This window comes from Coprinopsis cinerea (assembly GCF_000182895.1).
Source record: "Coprinopsis cinerea okayama7#130 chromosome 1 map unlocalized cont3.1, whole genome shotgun sequence".
Taxonomy (NCBI): Eukaryota; Fungi; Basidiomycota; class Agaricomycetes; order Agaricales; family Psathyrellaceae; genus Coprinopsis; species Coprinopsis cinerea.
The window spans coordinates 4,078,027-4,098,661 of record NW_003307544.1 but is presented as its reverse complement, the minus strand read 5'-3'; the positions used below and the strand labels follow the sequence as shown (position 1 = coordinate 4,098,661).

The window sequence follows — 20,635 nt, the reverse complement described above, 5'->3', positions numbered from 1 at the left end:
CCTTCGTGTTGTTCGACCCTACTTCCTTCCTTACCACCTCGACGCTGTTGCCACTTCTACTAATACCCTTGTTGTTTCTATTGACGCTGCTGGGATGTACCGTGATAATGTACGAGTAATATACTTATGGGGAGTATGTATCGTACCAAGGACAGTTCACTTAAATGTCAATTTGTTTTTATAAGGACGGTAATGTTACAGGGTATAGACCTATCTTACAAGCACATGAACAAGGGGATCGGGCCCAAACCATAGAAAGAGTGGAAGATGGGAAAGAGCGAACAAAACTTGAATAAAATCGCAAGACGTCCTTGGAACCCAAACCCTTCCTATACAGCGCTACTCTGACCCCGTCCTGACGCAGGAGTACTAAGGTTCTCCCTCGAATCAGTGATGCGCATGTGAGTGGTATTAACGGTAATGCGAAGCTAAATAGGTGTTCGACCAGTCCACGATGTGTCGCGATCTTCAAAGTGGGGCGATAGCGCGTACCTGCGTGTCTTTCATCTCCTCTTCCTCGACAACGCCAACAGAGTCATGGAAATTGTTACTCCGAGCTTTCCTGCTGAAAGGATCGGACCCGAGTACGATGGGCTCGGAGACCCCGCCGCTCACTGAATTCGATCGAAGGTTGGTGGCATGCATGGTGATTCCACCGGGCTGGAGCTGCTTTCGAGCATTCAGGCTACAACACTCTGGGTGAGTACATGTCGGTGTTTGTCTGCAAGAGAACTTACGTCGCCAGGAGAGAGTTTGCGTAAACTATAGCTCAGTCGTCAGCAGGCCATTCCTCACATAAATGGGCAATGGAAACTTACACTTGATGATGATGAAGTGCGTCGCTAGGAAGATCAGGTTATGCTTCATCGTCAACCACTGGAGAGAATCGGATTAGAATGGCGATGGCTTTGCCGGAGCTTGAGATACGGTACCGTGATCAAAGAGAGGAGAGCAGCCAACCTGTGCGACAGAGTCAGAAATCCATGGATTCATTGGATTGAACGAGGACTCACGTTGTAAGAACTCCGTTCTCGAACGCATACAGGATCAAAGTGTCGAGAACCTTGTTCATACTAATGATCACAGATCAGTACTACGCAGGTCGGGAGGCAAAGCAAAGCCTACCTAGAATACTGGTTTCGCCTGGTGCGGAGAAGGTAGCACATGAACCCTGTGATGAAGACATCCACGACGGCCGAAAGCGTCAAGCCAGTAGTAAACGACCACTGTCGGGAGCTTAATCACCGTGTTCAGAAACAGAAGTCGGCTAATACTGACCGTGTACAACTTGACAAAGACTTCGAGACTCCTCAATTCGATCAACTTCGAGGTCGTCACTAACGGAGGCAAAGAGTGTTAAGCACAGGACGCCAGCCCAGTTTGAAACAGAGTCACTCACAGCACGCGAAACCTAGAGATAACGAAATCCGTTCGTTAGTGATCTACGACTCGGAGGGCTGTAGACAAGAGAGACTCACATAGACGGGCGGCTGCGGTAAGAAGCTTGGAGGAGGTCAGTGAGTCCCCACGAAAAAACAGCGAGCGACGTACGATCGGAACAGCAATGAAGTAGTTATTTTTGGCCACTGATTAAGGAAGTCCAGGTGATCAGAGCCAAAACAGAGAGAACAGCAGGTGCAACCCACAGACAAAAATGCGATAGATGAAGAAACTGTCAATCGAATCTCGAGGGTCAGTCATCTGGTCGAGCCTAGATTTACCCACACAGCGAGAGTGTACATACCAATGAACACCGAAAGTAAGGATAGCAGTCACGACGATGGTAAGCTACAGATCGAGTAAGTTAACTCGATCGACCAGGGCGGCATGAAGACTCCATCATACCGCGAGACTCCTGTAAATGAATGTCGCTAATTAGATTCCCTAGATAATAGAACCAAACGTAGAAACTCACGTTGGAATAACATCGATTCCTTCAGGGTTTCCAAAGTTCACGATTAGATAGTTCCATAGAGTTTGCGAAACGAAAAACGAATGAAGCATATCGAGCAGCCTTGACGTCCCAAGAGAATGATGCAATTCAGACTCTAAGTCCCCCTCGTGAAGTAATACGCTGATCACGCACCATACACCAAAAACCAAAAGCTTGACAAGAATCTTGTCCTTCGGGTACATTTTCAGGAAGACGACAGATTGGGCTATCGTCAGTCCCGAGAACCTGTTGTCATGAACGCTCAGCACCAAATTCCGAAACGTTCGAAACGCTCGCGTCACAACAGGCAAGGCAAAAACCATATTGGTCCCAATAAGGCTGGTCGAAAGAAATTCACTCACATTACGGCTAGGATGCCACCAATGAGCAGGGCTCCAAACGTCATCGGAACGTCCACCATCTTGCTACCGAAGAGTCGAAAAGCACAGGACCAAGGGCTGTTGCAAAAACCAGCGCCGACCACCTGAAGAAAGCGAAAGCCGATGAAAGGTCGACGAGGATGAAGATACCGAATGGCCCCAGGAGGAAAAGGAACGAAAAGTCGAAAGTATTCCCCTCCAAGTCTACATATATAAACACCTTTCCGCCCCTCTCATAACGATTCACGTCGGCAGCCTTGCTTTTGAAAACCGGTGTGGAGACAGCCGCAAGCTTGGCTTTTCTTGGGAGGGGCGCGCTGGCCAATGATCACGGATGGTTACCCCATATGATGATCAGCCAATCCTCAACGCTCTTCGAGCTGGAATTTGGTGAAGGGCCTCTTGCAGTGGATTTATACGTCGTCCAATAATTCACTGCGAAAGATTAGCTCAGATTGACCTATTCACATTGAGTCTATTCGGACACAGAACCTCACCGTGGGTCGCCCATGCCTTGAACATTCTCACCTTCAGGGGCTGCAATATCGAGTATCACAGCACCGGTAACAAAAAAGACAGTGAACACTCGTGACTTGCGGGCTGTGGGGGGCCAAACGAGACGATGGAGAACGCATGGTCGTGAGGGACGCAACCGGCGGAAACCCACGAATGAAACTCGATTCCCATCGACGCCACAATCCTTAGGTTCTGTTATGCAGTCGGATAGCTGTTGAGGGCGTTTCAATTCCTCGTCTCACTACTCACACTACGCCGTCCATAAGTCTAGGTCGCCTGGAGTAGAAGTTATAAGAATTCTCAGTTCAGGCCATGCGCCAGATGTCATCATCCCAATCCGCTTCCACAATGTCGTACAGTTGCTTGCACCCCGACTCGATCGCTGGGTTCCCTCGCCGCTCGGTTGGCCGCTGCTGAGTGAGGCTCGATCTCACGGGGGCTGGAATCTTGGGAACTTTCTAAACTTGCCCTTGGGTAGATCTCGGCGATTCAGAATTGGGTAAAGCTAGATAGGAGGACTGGGTTCGGGGAATTTCAATGTAAGCGCTTCTCTCATTGGTCGGAATCTCGAATACCGACGGCGGAATATGGCAGAGAGCTTTGGTGCTGGTAAGTACCAGTGAAGGAACGAGCCCGGAGGGCGACTGGATGGGTTTGATGATCAGAATGATGCTGCGTGCCTGATTTGATGGTTCCGTTGAGAACCAATTCCGATCATTTGGATCTCATTGCTCCTCGAAAACGCGGGGAAATTGCTGCGAAATAAGATGCCGACAGCCAATACTTAGCAAGTGGAGATGGAAAGTAACCGTATGTTACAGAAGGATGCAATACAGAGGATATCCGATTAAGAAAACATGTAGACAATCTTGTAAGGAGGTTTATGACGCCCTGCGCTAAGTTCAACCATCTTCCTGACAGAGTCCGCCTCTAGCTCGCCCAATCCCAGGGTTCGAAAGTCCAAGTGGAGAATTTGAAGCGCACGAAAGGGTTCTTGACCCAGAACCTGAAGAAAGGAAGTTATACATTCTTGTTGGTCCCCGAGCTTGCAGTCGACGTCTCTTCTAGAGTCCGGATTGAGGTGATAGAAAGCGACGGTGAGATGGCGTAGTTTCGACTTGTCTTCCGCCGTGTTTCGACTGACTATCTGGGCGGCTTCGTCAAGCAGAGTCCATACTGAACTACCATCCATTCCAATGGCTGGTAAATGTAATCGCACATTTGGGAAGGGGAATGCACGTCGCATTTTGCCTCGAGGATCTACAGATCGGGGTTAGTCTCTAACGTCCCCCACCTTTCGACGTGTAAAGGTCACTCACTCGTTCCACTAACGAGATCGAAAGAATCCAGATTGTTGGAAGAATGAATGATATCTTCGATAGAGTCACTTGCGCGATGCCAAGTCCATTCATCCATCATAAGTGTACGAAGGTGAGGGTAGCGCGATCGGTCAGCCAACTGCCACAGGTCTGAGTGGTGTACCTTCAGTGTCGTGAGGGAGACTGGCTCGCTGTTCTCCGAGCTGGGACTCTCCCCTTCGCAAAGGATTACTGAGACCCAGCACAATGAAAGCTCCTTGAGCCACGTCCAGTTCAGAGAGTCGAAGGAACCTCGAGAGAATCGCATGCGTGTTAACTGGAGGGTGCATAAGTGCCCGTGGCGCATGAGGTTCTCGATGGCCCCCCTGATTGTGACCGAAAGTTCGTCCCACTGCAGATGCCCGGCGTCGCTTTGGATGTGGAGTTCTTCGACGTTTTCCTTCAGCAGTGAAATGACGGCGCCGAGGTTTGATGGTTCCGAGGCCCATGATCCTGCAGTTTGCCTACTTGAAAGTTGAAGGACCAGGGACTTGACATGTCTCAGAATATCTTTGTTTTCTTTAATGATTTCGTGAAGGGTTTTTACGCGACGAGACGAGTGGAGAACGACTTGGTTGAATATGACAGGGAGCAATGCCGCGCGGAACATAGAGAATGTCGAGAGTGAAAGGATACCAGTCCCCGACTCTTTGGATACCTGGAGAATGTCGCGGAACGCGCATCGCGGGACGCCATCGAAATGTGTCTGTGTCGCGTCCTGTCTCGACAAAATGGCGAACCTGGCATCTGAGATGAGGTGATCTAGGATGGATTCCCACAGTTCCGCCGGTAGATGCGGCAAATTGAGGGCTTTGTTGTCAGTGGAGACCTTGGATAAAGAGCATTAGTTCGGCCAATCATGACTCAACTGAGGCTTACAGGTTTTCGTGCCATCGCCGTCGGATGCGGAAGAACAGCCAAAGGCCTAACGAGATGACAGGAAAAACACCTCTATATATATGTCTCAGACTCGTGGGCTCAACAAGGCGATGTGGTCGGACCAGGGTAATAGTTGGTGTCTACAGAATGTCTTAGTTGCAAGATTAACTCTGCCGCAAGCATAGGTTGCCTGTTTTGCGAGCCGTAACCAGATTAGTATTAGCCGAGTTCTAGTACTATTATGGTTGGAATGATCACGCCGAGGACCAGACATATAGACCTGCGAATGGAAAAGGGAGATGCAACGAAGGCCTAATGAGCGGGTCAGGGATGTTTTGACCGCCATTTGGTGCTTTGATCGGTGGTGGTATACTAGCGACTGTATCCGAGGGTGCCAGGACATCGTGAGGGTGTATACCACCTCAACATGGCCAACGCATAGCTTTGGTTGCCAGGTCGTGCCCAGTGGTCAAAGCCTGCTGTGGTCAAAGTCTGGCCGACTGGTGGGAGCGAGGGGGGAGGTCGTCATCCCGACCATTGGTAACAGACGAGATTATCACCATCCTGACGATGGAGATATGCACCTTTGCGATAGCCGAACCATCGTCTGTCAGGGAGAGCGACATTACTTGAGCGTGTCAAGCCTCAGGCCTCAGGCCTCAGCCCTCAGCGCTCAGCCTGTGTCTGAGCACCTCCGGGCGCTCCAGATGTGGACAATGTAGTACGCCCATCCGGTTTACGAATAAATACAGCTCAGCGTCGACTTCCTCTTCAATTATTACGGTTTCCCATGTATTAACCGACTCACGAAAACCCAGAGCCCAGCTGGGAATTGATTTCGAGCTCGGAAGTATGCACGGTACGGATATCATCGACGCGCCTCATCGTTGATGGACAAGCTTGACCGAGCTCGACCTGACCCAAGATTCTCAACCGAGCTCGGAAGAGAGGTCCTACCTAGGCCATCATCAGCACACCTCACCGTCGATGGCCAATCTCGACGTGAAAAAAGATCTGGAAATCCTACGTAGGAGTCCAGGACATGGACATCGGGATTCGGGACTCGACACCGCGGCCGGGCAATCTACATTGGACGCCCAATGGGGATGTCGCGGCCGCGACCATAGCTATGATGTACCAATTGGCGGAAACCCCGGTTGGGACGTCTTCAACGAGGACCCGATTTCATCACCCCAACCAGGGTGTCTGCATTTCCAAATTTCCGTATTTCCATCCAATGTCAAGCTTGATTCCGAGACGCGTCTCAGCTGAGACTATGTTCCAAGCTCGATTCAACGCCGAGGATCGCAGGCTCATGCGTCTGCGTCAAATCTCGGCTGAGACTATGTTATACGGGGGAGCTCTCGTCCGCAGAATCGTCCAAATTGGAAAAAGGGGATGGGAAGCGTGTGATAATTTTGCGCAAGCTGTGGTTCATGGCGGTATAAAATGGGAGCCAATTTCGATTTACTTCCGTGTTCTGCTCTCTTCCTTCCCCTCATTTCGAGATTCGACCTTAGCCGCTGTGCTCTGGAGAGGTTCGTCCCCTTCTGTTTATATTTCCTATAAAGTGGGCATTCATTTAATCCTGGCTTCAGCTTATAGACACTTGAGGCGATGTCGTTGACCACCATCCGCCCCACCGACCCTCCACACATTCAAACCGCCCGTCGCGAGCTACGAAGCCTCCAGAAAAAAGAACGAGCCTGTGATGAAGAGAGCGAGGCGAGGAATAAGCAACGCGTGGATCTGGAGAACCAGTGCGGGGAACTAGAGGAGAGGATAAGACGGGTTAAGCAGGCACTTCGGCGGGTCCACAACGAAGAGGTTCAGCACCAGGAGAGGAAGGTCATTCGAGCCAGCAAGATGGCAAATCTAGAGGCGGAGTTGGTGGATTGGGATAGATGCGAGGAGAGGAGGAGAACGCAAGAGAGGCGACGAAGAGAAGAGCAGGAGAGGAAGGCTCGGGAGTTACATGAACGAAGAGAGAGCACGTCCGTAGGGATCAAACGCGAGAGGGATATAGATGGATCATCGTTAGTTGACGGATCAGTCTGGCCCAGGATGAGATACAGCACGGTTGGTCGCAGCTCGTTCCAGCTCAACCCCGACATCCGTCATCTCTCATTCCATATGTCCTCCACCGACGAGTCCGATGCCAACGACCCGCAGTCGATTTCGACCATGAGTACCAAGGTGTGTCAATCCTGGACTTCAAAACTGACCCTTTTGCTGAGCTTCGCTATTAGTGCAGCAAGTCCAAACCATGCGAGAAGGATTTCGCAGTTGAGTCTAAGTATCCCTGTCGTTGGTGCACGACCCACAAACTCGTCTGTAAACGAAAGGAGGAAGTAACCGTCAACGAGCAAGGTATTCTTGTTGACGTTGGCGGAGCACCGACCATGCGGACCCAGCGCAACACGCGATGCTTCAATTGCACTCGCAAGAGTCCCAAAGGAGGATGCACGCTGCCTCCTCCTGATCCCGATCCCGCTGTTGCCCCTGCGGCTCCCCAAAAGGGAGAAGAGTACAATGAGGAGGACTGGTTGGAGTACGTTGATCCTGTGGAGATGGTGGAGAGTGGTGGAGAAGAGCAACCTAAAAAGAAGGTGAAGTCGACCTAATGATAGCCTTATGTAGACCAATCTTAGAGTGACACAGAATATTATCTCAATCGTATTTTGAAGTCTCGCTATCACGTTTATGTCTCAATCACTGCAGCAGAGAAGTCCTGTCCCTTCAGCACTCTCAATCCCATTCACCGTTTCCCCTTCAATCTCGAGATTTTTTCGACACAATACCAAACTTGAATCTCTATTGGATGCTTGTGACATATTGGGATATTAAGTACGGGAGGAAACACTACTGCAATGAGAGAGAGAGAGGGTTAAGCGACGACTGCGACACAGGATCCGAAGACGTGCGTAAACCTGCCTCAGAGAAACGAAAACGCGATTCCTCCGCAACACCGAGCCCACGCAAGAAGACAAAGAGTCACCTCTCGACGAGTCCGAATACACCATCATCTCTCAATTTCCTTGCCAGGGATGTGTCGGCCATCCCACTCCCTGCCAGCGAAAGCTGGAACCGAGGTTCAAGAAGGGTGTCCTGGTCGGTTGGGACAGCGCAAGTGCCAGTGGTACCCGGTGCTTCCGGTACAGGGTCAGGGGCATTCGCTGTGGTGTTACCCGAATCCCAAAGGACCCTCTCGCCAAGGAGGGCGACAGCTCACCTGCGTCAGAGGAGCACAGCGAGTCGGACGAGGACAGAAAGCCAAAGCGCGTCAAGTGCGAAGACGGCGATACCGGTCGTGGACCTACGCTATACCAGCTAGAACGGAGGAGCGAAGAGGCAGCGCCTTCGGCGAGGGCAGACGATGAAAGTGAAGACTCTGAACTGGAAATTCCGACATCCCATAGAGGGTGAACCAAGATGACCCACTATGTCAGTTTTTCGTCTGATTGGGAGGAGTAGCGTAATCGATATCTACCGTTCCTGTGGCATTGCGAAACATTTGAGCGACTTGAAAGGTTGTGTGTGATCAAGAGGAACCCAGGGTAAACTTGCAGGGACAGAGAACCGACTGCGAAAAGCCACAAAGGATCAAAGGGATATGATGTGCGCAGGGTGACCCACATGGTATTCCAACCGGTGACCAGTCGAGTCGATTTCGAACAGTATTCGAAGCAAACAATCCGTGATGAGGGTGGGGAAAGTTCTGATGGAGTTGAACGGCGGTGATAAAGCGGGTTCAAAAAGGTCGCTGTCATGGTATAAATTTTGCTCGATTCCCCCGTGTGGAACGAGTCGCCTCCACGAATCACCATGGCCAATGCCAGCAACGCAAAGGACAGCCCTGTCCCTTCGATTTTCTCTTCCACTCGACACAGATTCGGCATGACCACCAAGCAACGCAACGATGTTGCCACCAGAATGAGCACAATCCTCTCGAGCCCTAGCCTCTCCGGGAGTCAAAGATGGTCGGAGCTCGCCGAGCGATACGACCGCGAGATCAAGGAGCTTCAAGAGGAATGCCAAACCGCAGAGATGAGTGAAGACAAGGAAGAGTGTGGTTAAGCTCATCCAAGAGAGGGTCGAGACTGCACGTCAGGTGCTTCAGAGCATCGAGGAAGAGAGGGCGAAGGTGGACGAGACGTTTCGGAAGCTGAAAGCTGAAGCTGTGTCGGCGAAGACGAAATTGGGCGCGAAGAAGGCTGAAATGGAGGAAAAGAAAAGAGAGATGGAGGAGAACGAGAGGGTGGAACGTGAGCAGCTGGTGCGAGAGAGGGAGGAACTAGAGAAGCAAGAGGCAGAGCGAAGAGAGCGGCAGAGGCGGGAAAGGGAGGAGAAAGAGATGAAGGAGAAAGAGAGGATGAAAAGAGTCCAGAGAGAACTGGACGAGGCCAAGAGGGCCGAAGAGAAGGCTAGGCTGTGGGTTTCAGGGGACTGGCGAATGCCCTCAGAAACGCAAGGGCGACGATTCAAGGACTGAATTACGACGAACCGACGGCTATAGAGGAAGGATCGAGCAGAAGCCATAGGCCCTTCCAACACTTGTCAAGACGAGGCGTGGATGATAGGCGTTGGAAGTACACATCGGCGGGGGTGAAAAAAGAGGAAGATGGAAAGAAGCTGGACTACTTGAAACAACTCCTTCAGATCGACCCAGCCCCAAACAAAGCACCATCGAAGCGGACCTTTTCTCCAGAACCAACGGGGACTTGGACCGACAGTTACCTCCCATCGCGATACCCATGTCCAGGATGTAATGATGTTGACGCCGAGTGCTTGCGAAGGATCGAACCAAGGGTCAGCGCGAGTGGTCAAATGCTGGGAGAAGATGCTAGACCGCTTAATCGCATGTCGCCGGGGAAGAGGTGTTTCAGGTGCATGAAGAAGGGGATCAAGTGCGGGGTATCTGTGAATGGCGGGCAGGCGGTGAGCGCGAGTGAAGATGAAGACGAAGATGAGGGTTTAGAGTATGTCGATCCAGATGAGTCGTCGTTCAGTGATACCCGCGTCGACATCGAGCCCCCCTACAAGAGGTCAAGGGGGTTTTAAATATTTCTAGTTAGAGTGTGTGCCCTTCAAATCGCATCGGAGACTGCGGCAGTAGCGGAATGGTGTGCGGAATAATGGAATGGACTCTTCATGCTCGAAGAACCTAGGCTGGAGTCGCTAGACACACTGAGTCGGATGGTTAACGATACCCACTTCGATTCGTAACTGCTTGAGTGTGAGAGGACGTCTGGAATGGGGATGGCAGGCTGAAAGAAAGGTGGCGGAAAGGAGGAAACATGCCCACTGCGGACTGTGGACTGCGGGCGGACGGTCGCGGACTCCGCAACACCCCGCTCCCACAGTTCCGACCGGAACCGACGGCCCGTGAGCGCCTAATTCAGTTTGCCCGCGGTAGTCAGCCATCCAGAGTTTTCTTCCTTACGATTGGTTTTATTCTGTTATGTAATGGTAGTAGAACGAATACACAAGGAGTAATGTTAGGCCCCCAAACAGAACAGAAAGATAATGGAACAAAAAGATGGTAATTCCAGGACTGTACGCAGTCCCTTCCCAATTTCCGGGAGATTCTGGGTGATGGACAGGGAAGGTTTCCTCCAATTGTGCATCACTCGTTGTATCCCCCCTTTCATCTGTTGGAGATGGTCAGAGGCGCCTCATACAATGAAACCAAAATGAATTCCGAATGCTTACTGTGCATGTGGTGGGAGTTATCATTGAAAGACCCTACGATTGACGTTGTTGTCACATTTCCCGAGTTTACAATGGAGATAATTGCAGTATGTGGATCTGGCTGTGCCGGTAGTTCATGAGTCATCCCGAAAAACTCGCAAAACCTTCTTTCTTCATCGAGGGTCGGAACGTAGCAGTAAACACTTTGTCCTGGATGGAGAGGATGTGTCAAGTTAGAGATCTAGACGTGCATTCACATATAAATGGACTTGCCTTCAGGCTTCTTTCGTCGACTGTCTGTCATCCCCCTCATCTTCAGCAGTAAGAGGATATTCAATATGGAGATCGGTAGCGCCGGCTTTCCCTTCCTGTTCCCTCTCGGGAACCATTCCAAAGAACTCCCAAAACAGCCTTTCGTCATCGACGTCCGAAAGGTAGCCTTCATCTGGATGAAGAGGATGCGAGGTTTCGAGATGAGCCTTCGCATACGAATGAACTCGCCTTCTCTGCTTCGCCGCCTCAGCTACAGCTACTGTGCTACAACAGTAGGAGTCACTGCGCAGAATCTCCTTCCGACTCCACCTCAGAACTCGCCCGCTCTTCGTCAGTGTCGGAAAAGTCACAATAGGCATCTTCTCTGGGATCAAGAGGATGTGAGGGTGAGAGATGGGCCTTTGCGTACGAATGGACTATGTTATGATCTCCGTATGGAACATCTGCCAGTGGATCTTCCTCCTCGTCTACATGTACAGCGGTAGGGGGCTCCGTGATAATCTCTGTCGTAATAAAGATCTGCAAGGGTGGCAAGGGCGAGGTCTTGAACGTTGGTGTCGGCGGGGTTTCTGCATACAAGTGGTCGAGAGGGGGCTCTTTGAGATCAGGGTGGGGAGCCCAGGTGAGTTCAGATTTCTCCTTGTGCGTGGATCTTCGCCCAAATAGGTGGAAGCGACGCCGGACGGTCGCAGCGCAGGGGAGGGGAGAACATCATTAGTGGGAGTCCTTAGACTGAACGCCGCTGCGAGATATGTATGAGGTTGGTGGAAGAGGAGGCGATGTGGACCTGGTGAACCTGAGAGCTGTTAAGTAACAGCCTTCTATTATATTGCTCATACGGTCACTTATCTATGCGTCAAGCCGTTCGGATCGGACAAGGATAAGGCATAGTTGCTCGGAAAATGAGGCACGCTAGCAGCATACGACTAATATACCGGGAAGGCTTGAGGTGGATGTGGTGTCCTAGTCTTTACCATCTATTCCAAGCACTGTGCCGCGCACCAGAGGAGACCAGAGGCTGCATGGGGCATTGATGCCATCAGCGGCCGGCTGATCCCTCCCAATCAGCACAGCCAAACAAACCGGAAATTTCGGGCCAGGTTGGCCATCGTCCTTTACACCCTTCCTCAACGTCGTCGTCGACGACGACCACGAAGCCCTGGTCATCGTCAACAATAGTTCGATCTCACCGCCTCTGAGCGAACAGTCTTAGCCATTCCAGCAGCCCTCCGACTCTGTCGTGCCTCGCGCACTGTATTTTTAGTAGAATTTGCCAGGTCGCGGCTGGTGTTATCCTCTCGAACGGCTAGGACGACGAACACGGCTTTTACTCCTCGAACTATAGCGACAATGGCTCAAGGGCAACCTGAAGCATCGACGTCGGCATGCACGTCGACACCCAAAATCGAAAAGCTGGGAGGGTACGACTTTTATCGCAAACTGGGGAGCCCGAAGTATATCGTAGCGCCTATGGTGGACCAGAGCGAGCTGGTGAGCACGATCCATACTCGTTTCCTCATCATGCTCATCTATTGACAGGCTTTCAGAAGGCTATGTCGACAATATGGTGCTCAACTTATCTATACACCCATGATCAACGCCAAAGTGCGTCTACACAAAACCTTTTTCCTTCACCAATCAAGAATGTAGAGCTTAACACCGCCTGTAGATGTTCACGGACCCCGTTAACAAGAGCTATCGAGCTTCAGCATTCGATATTGCCTCTGGCGAAGAAGGCGATATGGCGTCTGACCGACCTTTGATCGTCCAGTTCTGCGCCAACGATCCTGACCAGCTCCTCCAGAGCGCCAAAGTGGTAGAAAAGTACTGTGATGCGGTGGATATCAACCTAGGGTGCCCGCAGGATATCGCAAAACGGGGGAGATATGGATCGTTTTTGCAGGACGACTGGCCTCTGATTTACAGCATGAGTGAGTGTTCAATCTCTTCGAGGGGGAAGGCGGAGCGCTGATGGTGGTGGTCTTGGTGGACAGTCAATACCCTCCACGTCAACCTCTCTATACCCGTCACGGCCAAATTCCGTGTATTCCCCGACGTCGAAAAGACGGTTGAATACGCAAAAATGCTCGAACGAGCTGGAGCTCAGATCCTCACATGCCACGGACGGATACGAGAACAGCGGGGTCAAAATACCGTGCGTTCCCTCATTCATTAACCCCATCCATTCACCATTCTGAATTATATCTCTGTATCACAGGGTCTAGCAGATTGGTCGAAAATCCGCGCCGTGAAGGAAGCAGTCAAAGTACCCGTTTTCGCGAATGGGAACATTCTCTTCCAAGACGACATCGCGCGGTGTTTGGAGGAGACAGGGTGTGACGGCGTGATGAGCGCCGAAGGCATCCTCTACAACCCCGCACTATTCTACGGACTCGGTGCGTACTCCTCTCCTCCCATCTCACCATCCCCACCACTCACCCTGCTTCCTTCCTCTCTTCCAGACGCCCCTTCCTCCTCCCCAAAACCCCCGACCACCGACCTCTACCCAATGCACACCACCCTCGCCTCCCAATACCTCTCCATCGTCCTCTCGCTCAAAACCAAAACGCCCGTCAGCGCCGTCAAAGGGCACCTCTTCAAACTCATGCGGCCCGCCCTAACCAGGGAATTGGATCTTAGAGAACGGTTGGGACGGACGGGGTTGAAACCGGGTAAAGGCGGTGATGCGGATAGTGAAGGGAAGAAGGGGGATAAGTGGTTGAGGGAGTGTGTGGCTATTGTGGAGGAGATGAGGGTTAGGATGGAGGTGAGTGGTTTTTTCTGGTTTTGATTTCAGTTTGGGGTTGAGGAAGTGACGTCGGGATGCGGTTGCTGACGTTCACCCGTATACAGCGCGATGCGAAAGAAGCGACGAAGGATGGTACTATACCCCTCGAAGACCTCGTGACGACGTGTCCGAAGACGGGGTTGAGGCTTATGCCGCATTGGGTTGCGCAGCCCTACTTCCGACCACTGCCCGTGCCGCAGCCGCCCCAGGAGAAGGCGAAAAGGAAGAAGAAGAGGGGTGGGGCGGCAAAGGAGAAGGTGGAGGTAGAGGAGGTGACAGTAGTGGAGAAGGTGGGGGAGATGGAGCAGGAGACTGGGAAGGTGGTCGTTGTAGCTGAGGAACAGACGTTGCAAGAGGACAAGGTGGTACCGATGGAGGTGGAGAAGACCACAGCCACCGTGGTCGAAGAGCAGAACGTGGAACCTCCTCCCGCACTCGAATCACCCCGACCTCTCCCTACTACAGCGCCCGCGATGCCTACTATGACACCAGCAAAACGCACGATCGCCGAAACTTCTCCATCGCCCTCGCCGCCTCCTCACGTACAGACGGAAGGCGCGGCACCCGTCAAGAGAAGGAGGGCGTTGTCGGATGGGGAGGTTGTGAAGGTTATTGAGGTTGTGAAGGCGCCTGCGTGAGGGTTGGGTGATGGGCGATGGGTAGGAGTGCTTGAAGATTGGCCAGGGTGCGATGCTGGTCTCGGTTGAAGACTGGGATCGTCTGTGGTTGTAGAGGGTTTGCTTTGTTTGGCTTGAGATGTTGTGGTTTGGATTTAGAGGGTCGGTTGCGAGGGTTGGTTATGTGGCGGACGTTCGTGGTTTCGAAGTCAGCACCATGGTTTCAAGGTTAGCGTTGTGGTTTCGAGGTCAGCATCGTGGTTTAGAGAAGGACCCGCCATTGGTTCCGTGGTTGACTATATCCTTTCGTCGTCCTCGAATGGGGGGTTTCGTCTTGTATCTATCCAGCTGTGGGTGTGTGGTACTAATTGCATAGATCTTATTTTTTCTCGGATTGGACTTATTTACTCGGATTGGCTTCATCGTCGTGCCCGCGTCATGACCATGACCCTCAGCGTCCCTGGTACGTCGTTTGCGCATGCTGATCGAGGTTATGGGTGGATTCTGTGGATGGTGCATGGTGCAAGGTGGGATGGACTGTGGGACTGTGGCAGTGGTGTGATGGAAAGAGAGTAGGGGTTCTACGGAGAGAACTCTGCTGCTCACACTATCGTGTCTGTCATGGATGGTTGAGATGTCCATCCCGTAGTCCTCAGGCTGGCAGATGGACTCAGAGGAGGCGTGTTTATGGTCCTTGATATCAGTCTTGGCTGACCTTCCCTAGTAAGTAGCGTGCTCGTCGATCGTCGCTGGACATACACATAGTCACGGGTCCGCAACAGCATAGACGCAGTACGCTTCCGAGTGACCCTTCCACTCGTCAACGCAAAGGTGGCCGAATCGACGGAGCCTGAGGGGGGAGAAAACATGCACAGCGCCCGTGTTGCTTATCGTTTGACCTCGGGAGTTGGACTCGGAAGAAAGAAGACCTCGTGTCTGCTGTACAGTACTTGACGGATAAGTATTTATCTCGTTCACTATGCCTCTTCGGCTTATCTCATCGCAAAGTCCCAACTCGCTTTGTCATTGTTCAACGAGTGTGGTGTTCGCCGAGTCGCCAGTAATATGGATCCACGGACACACCGGCATGGGAGCATGAATGTACCATTGGAATTTATTATAGACCGAGTACTTAGCGACATAGTGTTCGGTTGGGAAAATAATATAAAGTCTGTACAGAAATGAGTAGCGGTAAGGGCCCAGTGTATAACAGAGAATATAAGAACACTTGAGAAGCAGTAAATCCTACGAGAGTCCGGACCCTCAGAGGGGTGCCAGCTGACGATCAATAAATATTACAGAGAGGGTTCATCTAGTTGAGGGTCTCGTCGGCGATCGTATCACGAGTCTTGATTCTTGAATGATATAAGGTCTCCAAAGATGGGGAGTGAGAGGATTTGGCGGTATCCCTCCTGATCCCTCGGGTCCCAGTTCTGGAAACTTGAGAAGGTCTGGATTCGGCAGTCGGGATTGAGCCTGTGGAAGGCCGTCAGAGCACCTAACAGATGAACGCTCTTCCTCGGGGGGTTACTAGTATCATCGAGACCTGAGAGGACCCGCTTTCCAGGGGTGTGGAGGGAGAGAGACTTGAGGGCCGGTACCCTGAGATACGAAAGAGGAAGGAAAGTATTGTCGTTGGACTCGCCGTTCACGGAAAGAACTAGGCACCAGAGGTTGGGGAGCAAAACCGGTTCCCCAACCGCCTCCTCTGTGGATGAACTCCAGCACATATCCGGTTCGAGGTACAACTCCTGGAGTGACGGGCATAGTCGCAATATCGGCAACATTTCCTTCACAGACTGAATGGATATCGTGAGCGAAGTGAGATTCTTCCAGGGGATCATCGAAGCGCAGGGTCCCAACCCATTCAGCGAATCTTGGCCTATGATGTTGACGAGGGCGAACATTTTGTCGAGGCGCATATCGGCGAGCCTTGGTGATGTTGCACATGCGCGGGTGACGAGTGGTTTGAAGAATGTGTCTTCCGATGCATGAAAGGCGGACACCTTGTCTTGGAGGTGGAGGGTGGTCAGCAGAGGGAAGGCGAGAGCATCCCAATCGGTGTCCCTCCCAAGAGGAAAGGTATAGTCCCAGCCTTTCCATTTAGGCCCTACGGGAACCTGCAGATAAAGCTTCTCCACTCGATGGGCATTCGCAAATACCAGCTTCACGATCTGGTGCCACGGGAACAGACAATCTCCGTCCGCCGATGCGTTCGCCATCATCGCCTCAGCTTGGAGTCCTCCTCGGTGAGTGAACAATTGGATCCGCGGAAATTCGTTGACTTCCAGAAAGACGCGCAGTGGTCTGTCCTTTGATAACTCCAGCATAGTGCGCACCCGAGCAACGTCCTGCGGTGTGGGATTGACGACGTGAATGTCGGTGTAAAGACCAGAGTAACCTCGGGCGAGTTGGCGCCATGTCCCGCACACTTGGTCGATAACGAAGGGGGAGTTTTCGCCACGGCCTGGAATGTATTCGATGTCCTTCGGGGTCAGGGCTGGCAACGTGCGTTCTGCACCCTGAAGATCCAGCACAGGTCCTGGCTTCAGATACTGCTCAAAGATATCAAGCAAGACTTCGGCAGGGAGAGAGTTAATGCCACGGCGTCCAGTTGAAGTCGAAGGAGACATTGTTAGCGCTACTTTCGGTTTCAAATCGATATCGATATGCTGTCGAAGGGGGGTGAGGCGGTATGTCGTTGGGAGATTCAAGAGCAATACTCGAGGACTGTTTTATAGTGAAAAAGAGGCGACAACTCGCTTTGACCACTCTGCACGGTCTGGCAACCAGAACTGTGCATTGGCCCTCATGATGTCCTGGCAACCGGTTCGGATCGTACAGTCGCTATACTTACCACTATCGATCAAAGTACCAATTAATGGTCAAAGCATCCCTGGACCAGTTCATCGCGTCCACGCGATCATCCAGTACCGGGCACGTCCACTGCTCACCATCAAAACCTGCAGTTGGCGAGCAAGATGGCGAACAGACGCGGATGCTTGTAAAAGAAATGGAAGAGGAGGAGAGGACGAGGATACTGGAGGAGAGGAGGATATTGGAGGAGAGGAGACGAAAGGGAGTAGAGGGAAATGGCCTGGAATCAAGCGACTACTTCGAGACAGGAACCGAAGGTGACCGGTAAGCGCGTACCGGCGCAATGGCATGTAACACCTTTCAATTTGCCACACGTCGCTCAAAGCACTCCAGTCCCATGTAGGCTAAGTACAGTCCGTTGGATCGGATTCTCGTCTCATTTTGTATTTGGACCTTTCAGCTGAGCGGTACGTCTATCTCAAACGTTGAATTAGTGAAGAGGCATATTCACATTTGTTGTACTTACCATCTAGAGCTGGAAGCTTTGTTTCATTAGGATTCTAACGTAGCGATAAAAAGAAGAGCCTCGGCATTCAAATTCACTCTGTACTCGCTGTTTAAGCTCTAGGTCGATTGACGTCATTTCTCACAACCTTAGACTCAGGCTGACCGCGGTTGGTCACTTGGCTCGAGAGGCGTAAGCTATGCTATTTAAAAGATACTTGCGTACAGAAGGGTTGAGCCCTTTAAGTACGTTTCTATAATCTATCTGCTGTACAGTAAGTACGACGAGGAGAAGGGGGAGAGATAGAGATGAAGGACAGGGGTCATGGAAGGCATAGGTAAACAACGAGAAGGTATAAGTAAACAATGGGAAGGCATACGCAAACAAGGAGAAGGCAAACACCAAACAACAGCTAAGCATGGCGCAGGGGCCAGGAGAAGGAGGCATAGAGATATGATACAGGGAAAGTAAAACCAAGAACAGGACTAATTGCAACTTGAAATTATTTCATCTCCGGTCATACCGCAACGTGTACATTCTTCATGACTGCGAAGAAAGTACCCCAACCGCTCCAGTAAGGGAGTAAGCCCAGCTCTCCCTTTATTGTCTTCCTTGCGACGCACTTCTTTCAGACACTGAGAGAAGATGACGCGAACCGTTCTCAGAACAGGATCCGGAACATCCACAACGTGCGATGCCACTATCTTCGACACAAGCCCGTCCTTCGCGTCAGGGAGCACCGAGAATGTGCTAAGTTTGGGTAGTATTGGTGGATCGTTGGAGTTCCTGTCCCATGTCATCCATTCCAGGGTCTCTTCGCCGACGACATCCTCAGTCTTGAATGACCGAAGGTCCTTGAAGATGGGGTGTGAAAGGATTTGCTGGTGTCCCACGTCTTCCGCCCACCATTGCTGGTGATTCGAAAAGGTTTGGATCCGGCATCCGGGGTTCAGCCTGTGAAAGATCGTCAGCGCACCCAGTAACGCCTCGCATTGCATCTCAAAAGGAATAGTCTGCCGCTGAACGGGGCGCTCAAGGGTGAGAGACTTGAGGGCCGGTCCCTTGAGATAGAGAAGAGGCTCAAAGGTATCTGCGACTGTGTCGTTCATGGACAGAACAAGGCTCCAAAGGAAGGGGAGGACGACCGGTTCCCGAACCAGTTGTTGTTGGAGGGAGGTCATATCCCCGTTGACAGATGCTATGCGAAGGATGCCATCGTACGATCCTCGATACCCCTCGAAGACCTTATGACGACGTGTCCGAAGAGACCGCTGCTTGTGCCGCAGCCACCCCATCTTCATCTCATTGGTCTTTCGAAGCTGACTCATTTTTTGTTCTGCATTGTGCGACCCCAATGAATAAGCGCCCAAGGTATCGCCGGTCTGATGGAGTTCTTATCTTATCCATCAGGTTCCAATCCCATGAGCGATTGTGGTAATTTACCTACACTATAGTTAGTTTATACAAGGATGAGCGCATAGACTGGACGTTCATCGCCGTTGGAGGAGCAGACGTTCAACGAAGTTCAAGTGAGGCGATTTCGTGAGGTACTTGAACGCAAGAGAGTGGCGGTGCATTGGTCCCGGTACCTGGTTCGGCCAAAGTAGAACTGTCAACCAATGCCTTGCGGCCCAAATGCGGAGGTGTGCCCACCGTCCCTTTTCTTCCACTCCCTTTTCAATCTCTTTCTGCCTTTCCTTCCACCGATTGATATCCTAGCACCCTGCACCATCACTTGAAGGCTGGAGCAACGGTCACGGTCCAACGCTCGATTCCGCGCAAGTGCACCATGTCAGACCGTCCACAAACATCATGGGGTCCGGCCACCCAAAGCAGAGAGAAACGAGCAGACGATGTAGGTGAGCCCAAGGCGCATTTTGACTCTAGGAAAAGGACAAGTACACAGCGCCGAACCCGAAGCTTACTTTTTTGATGGTCATGCCACAGAGTTCGCTTTGGAAGTCGGCAGTGGCCTTCTTCAAGAGGTGAGGAGATTGCAGACACTGTTGGTGAAGCGGGATCAAGAGATGCTGGATATGAAAGAGGAGATCGAGAGGTTACGAAGATCACGGAGCGGGCACGTCCAGGTCCAGAGCGAGACAGTGCACTTAGAGTCCGTGCATGCCACCCGGTGCGTCATGTATCGGCAACCTCACAGGCTTCCGCTTAATCAAGCGTCGTTCTTCGTACATATAGGACAGAAGAGGACCCTACTCCAGTGGAAGACGTTCCACTCTGCCTGGTCCCAGAGGAACTCGTTCGAAGCAGCACCTCGGATCGTCCCATTGAAGGATACATCATATTTGACTGTCCACCCCCTCCCTCTCACGATCGAGTTCCGCCGGTAGAGACAGTCAATCACGGGCTCTCAGACGAAGAGAAACACTTTTGCGAGTTCTTTGGTGTCAAGCCAGAGCAGGCTACAATCAATATCGTCAACTCGGGGAACACGACAACTACGACGATTCAGGGTTCGTTCAATGACCATTCATATAATGTCACCACCAGTAGGTCGTGAACTCTATATGCTCGAGCTTTGAAGGTATTCTGACGGAGGCCCACTGCTATAGCTATTACCTCCGAGCTCTCGACTGAGCTCGAGGATACTCTGCTCACATCCTTACCGGGCCATTACCCCGACGCTGTGTTCCAAGCGGGTAGAGGAGATCGGGGACCAGAGGTTGTAATATGGCTTCTACTTTTACTCTTCGCTTGCTTCCTACTTACCATTTGACGAACTATGGGACTTTTGTCGCGAAGGGGACATAGTAGAACATATGGTTCAAGCTGTCTTTCGTTAAATCCGTTTGGTATCACTCAGGCTGGCAGATATGGATATTATGCCATAGGTTCTGTGACGACGTGTCCTTTGAATCAT

At 51.6% G+C, this 20,635-nt stretch overlaps 9 protein-coding genes across 9 annotated transcripts; 5 read left to right on the top strand and 4 right to left on the bottom strand.

Moving 5' to 3' along the window:
- Positions 1 to 329: 329 nt before the first annotated feature.
- CC1G_11419 (hypothetical protein) lies at positions 330 to 2,354 on the bottom strand (the record flags this gene model as incomplete). Its single annotated transcript, XM_001829631.2, has 17 exons — positions 330 to 428; positions 493 to 685; positions 738 to 762; positions 819 to 876; positions 933 to 960; positions 1,014 to 1,073; positions 1,126 to 1,226; positions 1,279 to 1,337; positions 1,400 to 1,411; positions 1,479 to 1,503; positions 1,552 to 1,586; positions 1,647 to 1,672; positions 1,745 to 1,788; positions 1,846 to 1,855; positions 1,916 to 2,014; positions 2,087 to 2,179; positions 2,296 to 2,354. 17 exons carry the CDS (start codon positions 2,352 to 2,354, stop codon positions 330 to 332), a joined length of 1,026 nt encoding a protein of 341 aa, XP_001829683.2.
- A 1,322-nt stretch (positions 2,355 to 3,676) lies between these two features.
- CC1G_11418 (hypothetical protein) lies at positions 3,677 to 5,081 on the bottom strand (the record flags this gene model as incomplete). Its single annotated transcript, XM_001829630.1, has 3 exons — positions 3,677 to 4,089; positions 4,149 to 5,016; positions 5,067 to 5,081. 3 exons carry the CDS (start codon positions 5,079 to 5,081, stop codon positions 3,677 to 3,679), a joined length of 1,296 nt encoding a protein of 431 aa, XP_001829682.1.
- A 1,602-nt stretch (positions 5,082 to 6,683) lies between these two features.
- Positions 6,684 to 8,492, top strand: CC1G_11417 (hypothetical protein; the record flags this gene model as incomplete). Its single annotated transcript, XM_001829629.2, has 3 exons — positions 6,684 to 7,262; positions 7,316 to 7,675; positions 8,112 to 8,492. The coding sequence occupies 3 exons, from the start codon at positions 6,684 to 6,686 to the stop codon at positions 8,490 to 8,492; spliced, it is 1,320 nt and encodes a 439-aa protein (XP_001829681.2).
- A 399-nt stretch (positions 8,493 to 8,891) lies between these two features.
- Positions 8,892 to 9,558, top strand: CC1G_11415 (hypothetical protein; the record flags this gene model as incomplete). Its single annotated transcript, XM_001829627.2, has 2 exons — positions 8,892 to 9,117; positions 9,155 to 9,558. 2 exons carry the CDS (start codon positions 8,892 to 8,894, stop codon positions 9,556 to 9,558), a joined length of 630 nt encoding a protein of 209 aa, XP_001829679.2.
- Positions 9,559 to 12,380: 2,822 nt separating this feature from the next.
- Positions 12,381 to 14,456, top strand: CC1G_11414 (tRNA-dihydrouridine synthase 1; the record flags this gene model as incomplete). The annotated part of the gene is made up of 7 exons (XM_001829626.1): positions 12,381 to 12,521; positions 12,570 to 12,635; positions 12,700 to 12,961; positions 13,025 to 13,185; positions 13,249 to 13,426; positions 13,493 to 13,797; positions 13,884 to 14,456. 7 exons carry the CDS (start codon positions 12,381 to 12,383, stop codon positions 14,454 to 14,456), a joined length of 1,686 nt encoding a protein of 561 aa, XP_001829678.1.
- Positions 14,457 to 15,775: 1,319 nt separating this feature from the next.
- CC1G_11413 (hypothetical protein) lies at positions 15,776 to 17,068 on the bottom strand (the record flags this gene model as incomplete). Its single annotated transcript, XM_001829625.1, has 1 exon — positions 15,776 to 17,068. The coding sequence occupies one exon, from the start codon at positions 17,066 to 17,068 to the stop codon at positions 15,776 to 15,778; it is 1,293 nt and encodes a 430-aa protein (XP_001829677.1).
- Positions 17,069 to 17,448: 380 nt separating this feature from the next.
- CC1G_13807 (hypothetical protein) lies at positions 17,449 to 17,816 on the top strand (the record flags this gene model as incomplete). Its single annotated transcript, XM_002912230.1, has 3 exons — positions 17,449 to 17,576; positions 17,667 to 17,719; positions 17,809 to 17,816. 3 exons carry the CDS (start codon positions 17,449 to 17,451, stop codon positions 17,814 to 17,816), a joined length of 189 nt encoding a protein of 62 aa, XP_002912276.1.
- Positions 17,817 to 18,297: 481 nt separating this feature from the next.
- CC1G_13806 (hypothetical protein) lies at positions 18,298 to 19,085 on the bottom strand (the record flags this gene model as incomplete). Its single annotated transcript, XM_002912229.1, has 2 exons — positions 18,298 to 18,303; positions 18,381 to 19,085. 2 exons carry the CDS (start codon positions 19,083 to 19,085, stop codon positions 18,298 to 18,300), a joined length of 711 nt encoding a protein of 236 aa, XP_002912275.1.
- A 461-nt stretch (positions 19,086 to 19,546) lies between these two features.
- Positions 19,547 to 20,491, top strand: CC1G_11412 (hypothetical protein; the record flags this gene model as incomplete). The annotated part of the gene is made up of 4 exons (XM_001829624.1): positions 19,547 to 19,616; positions 19,705 to 19,888; positions 19,954 to 20,264; positions 20,328 to 20,491. The coding sequence occupies 4 exons, from the start codon at positions 19,547 to 19,549 to the stop codon at positions 20,489 to 20,491; spliced, it is 729 nt and encodes a 242-aa protein (XP_001829676.1).
- Between the last annotated feature and the right edge of the window lie 144 nt (positions 20,492 to 20,635).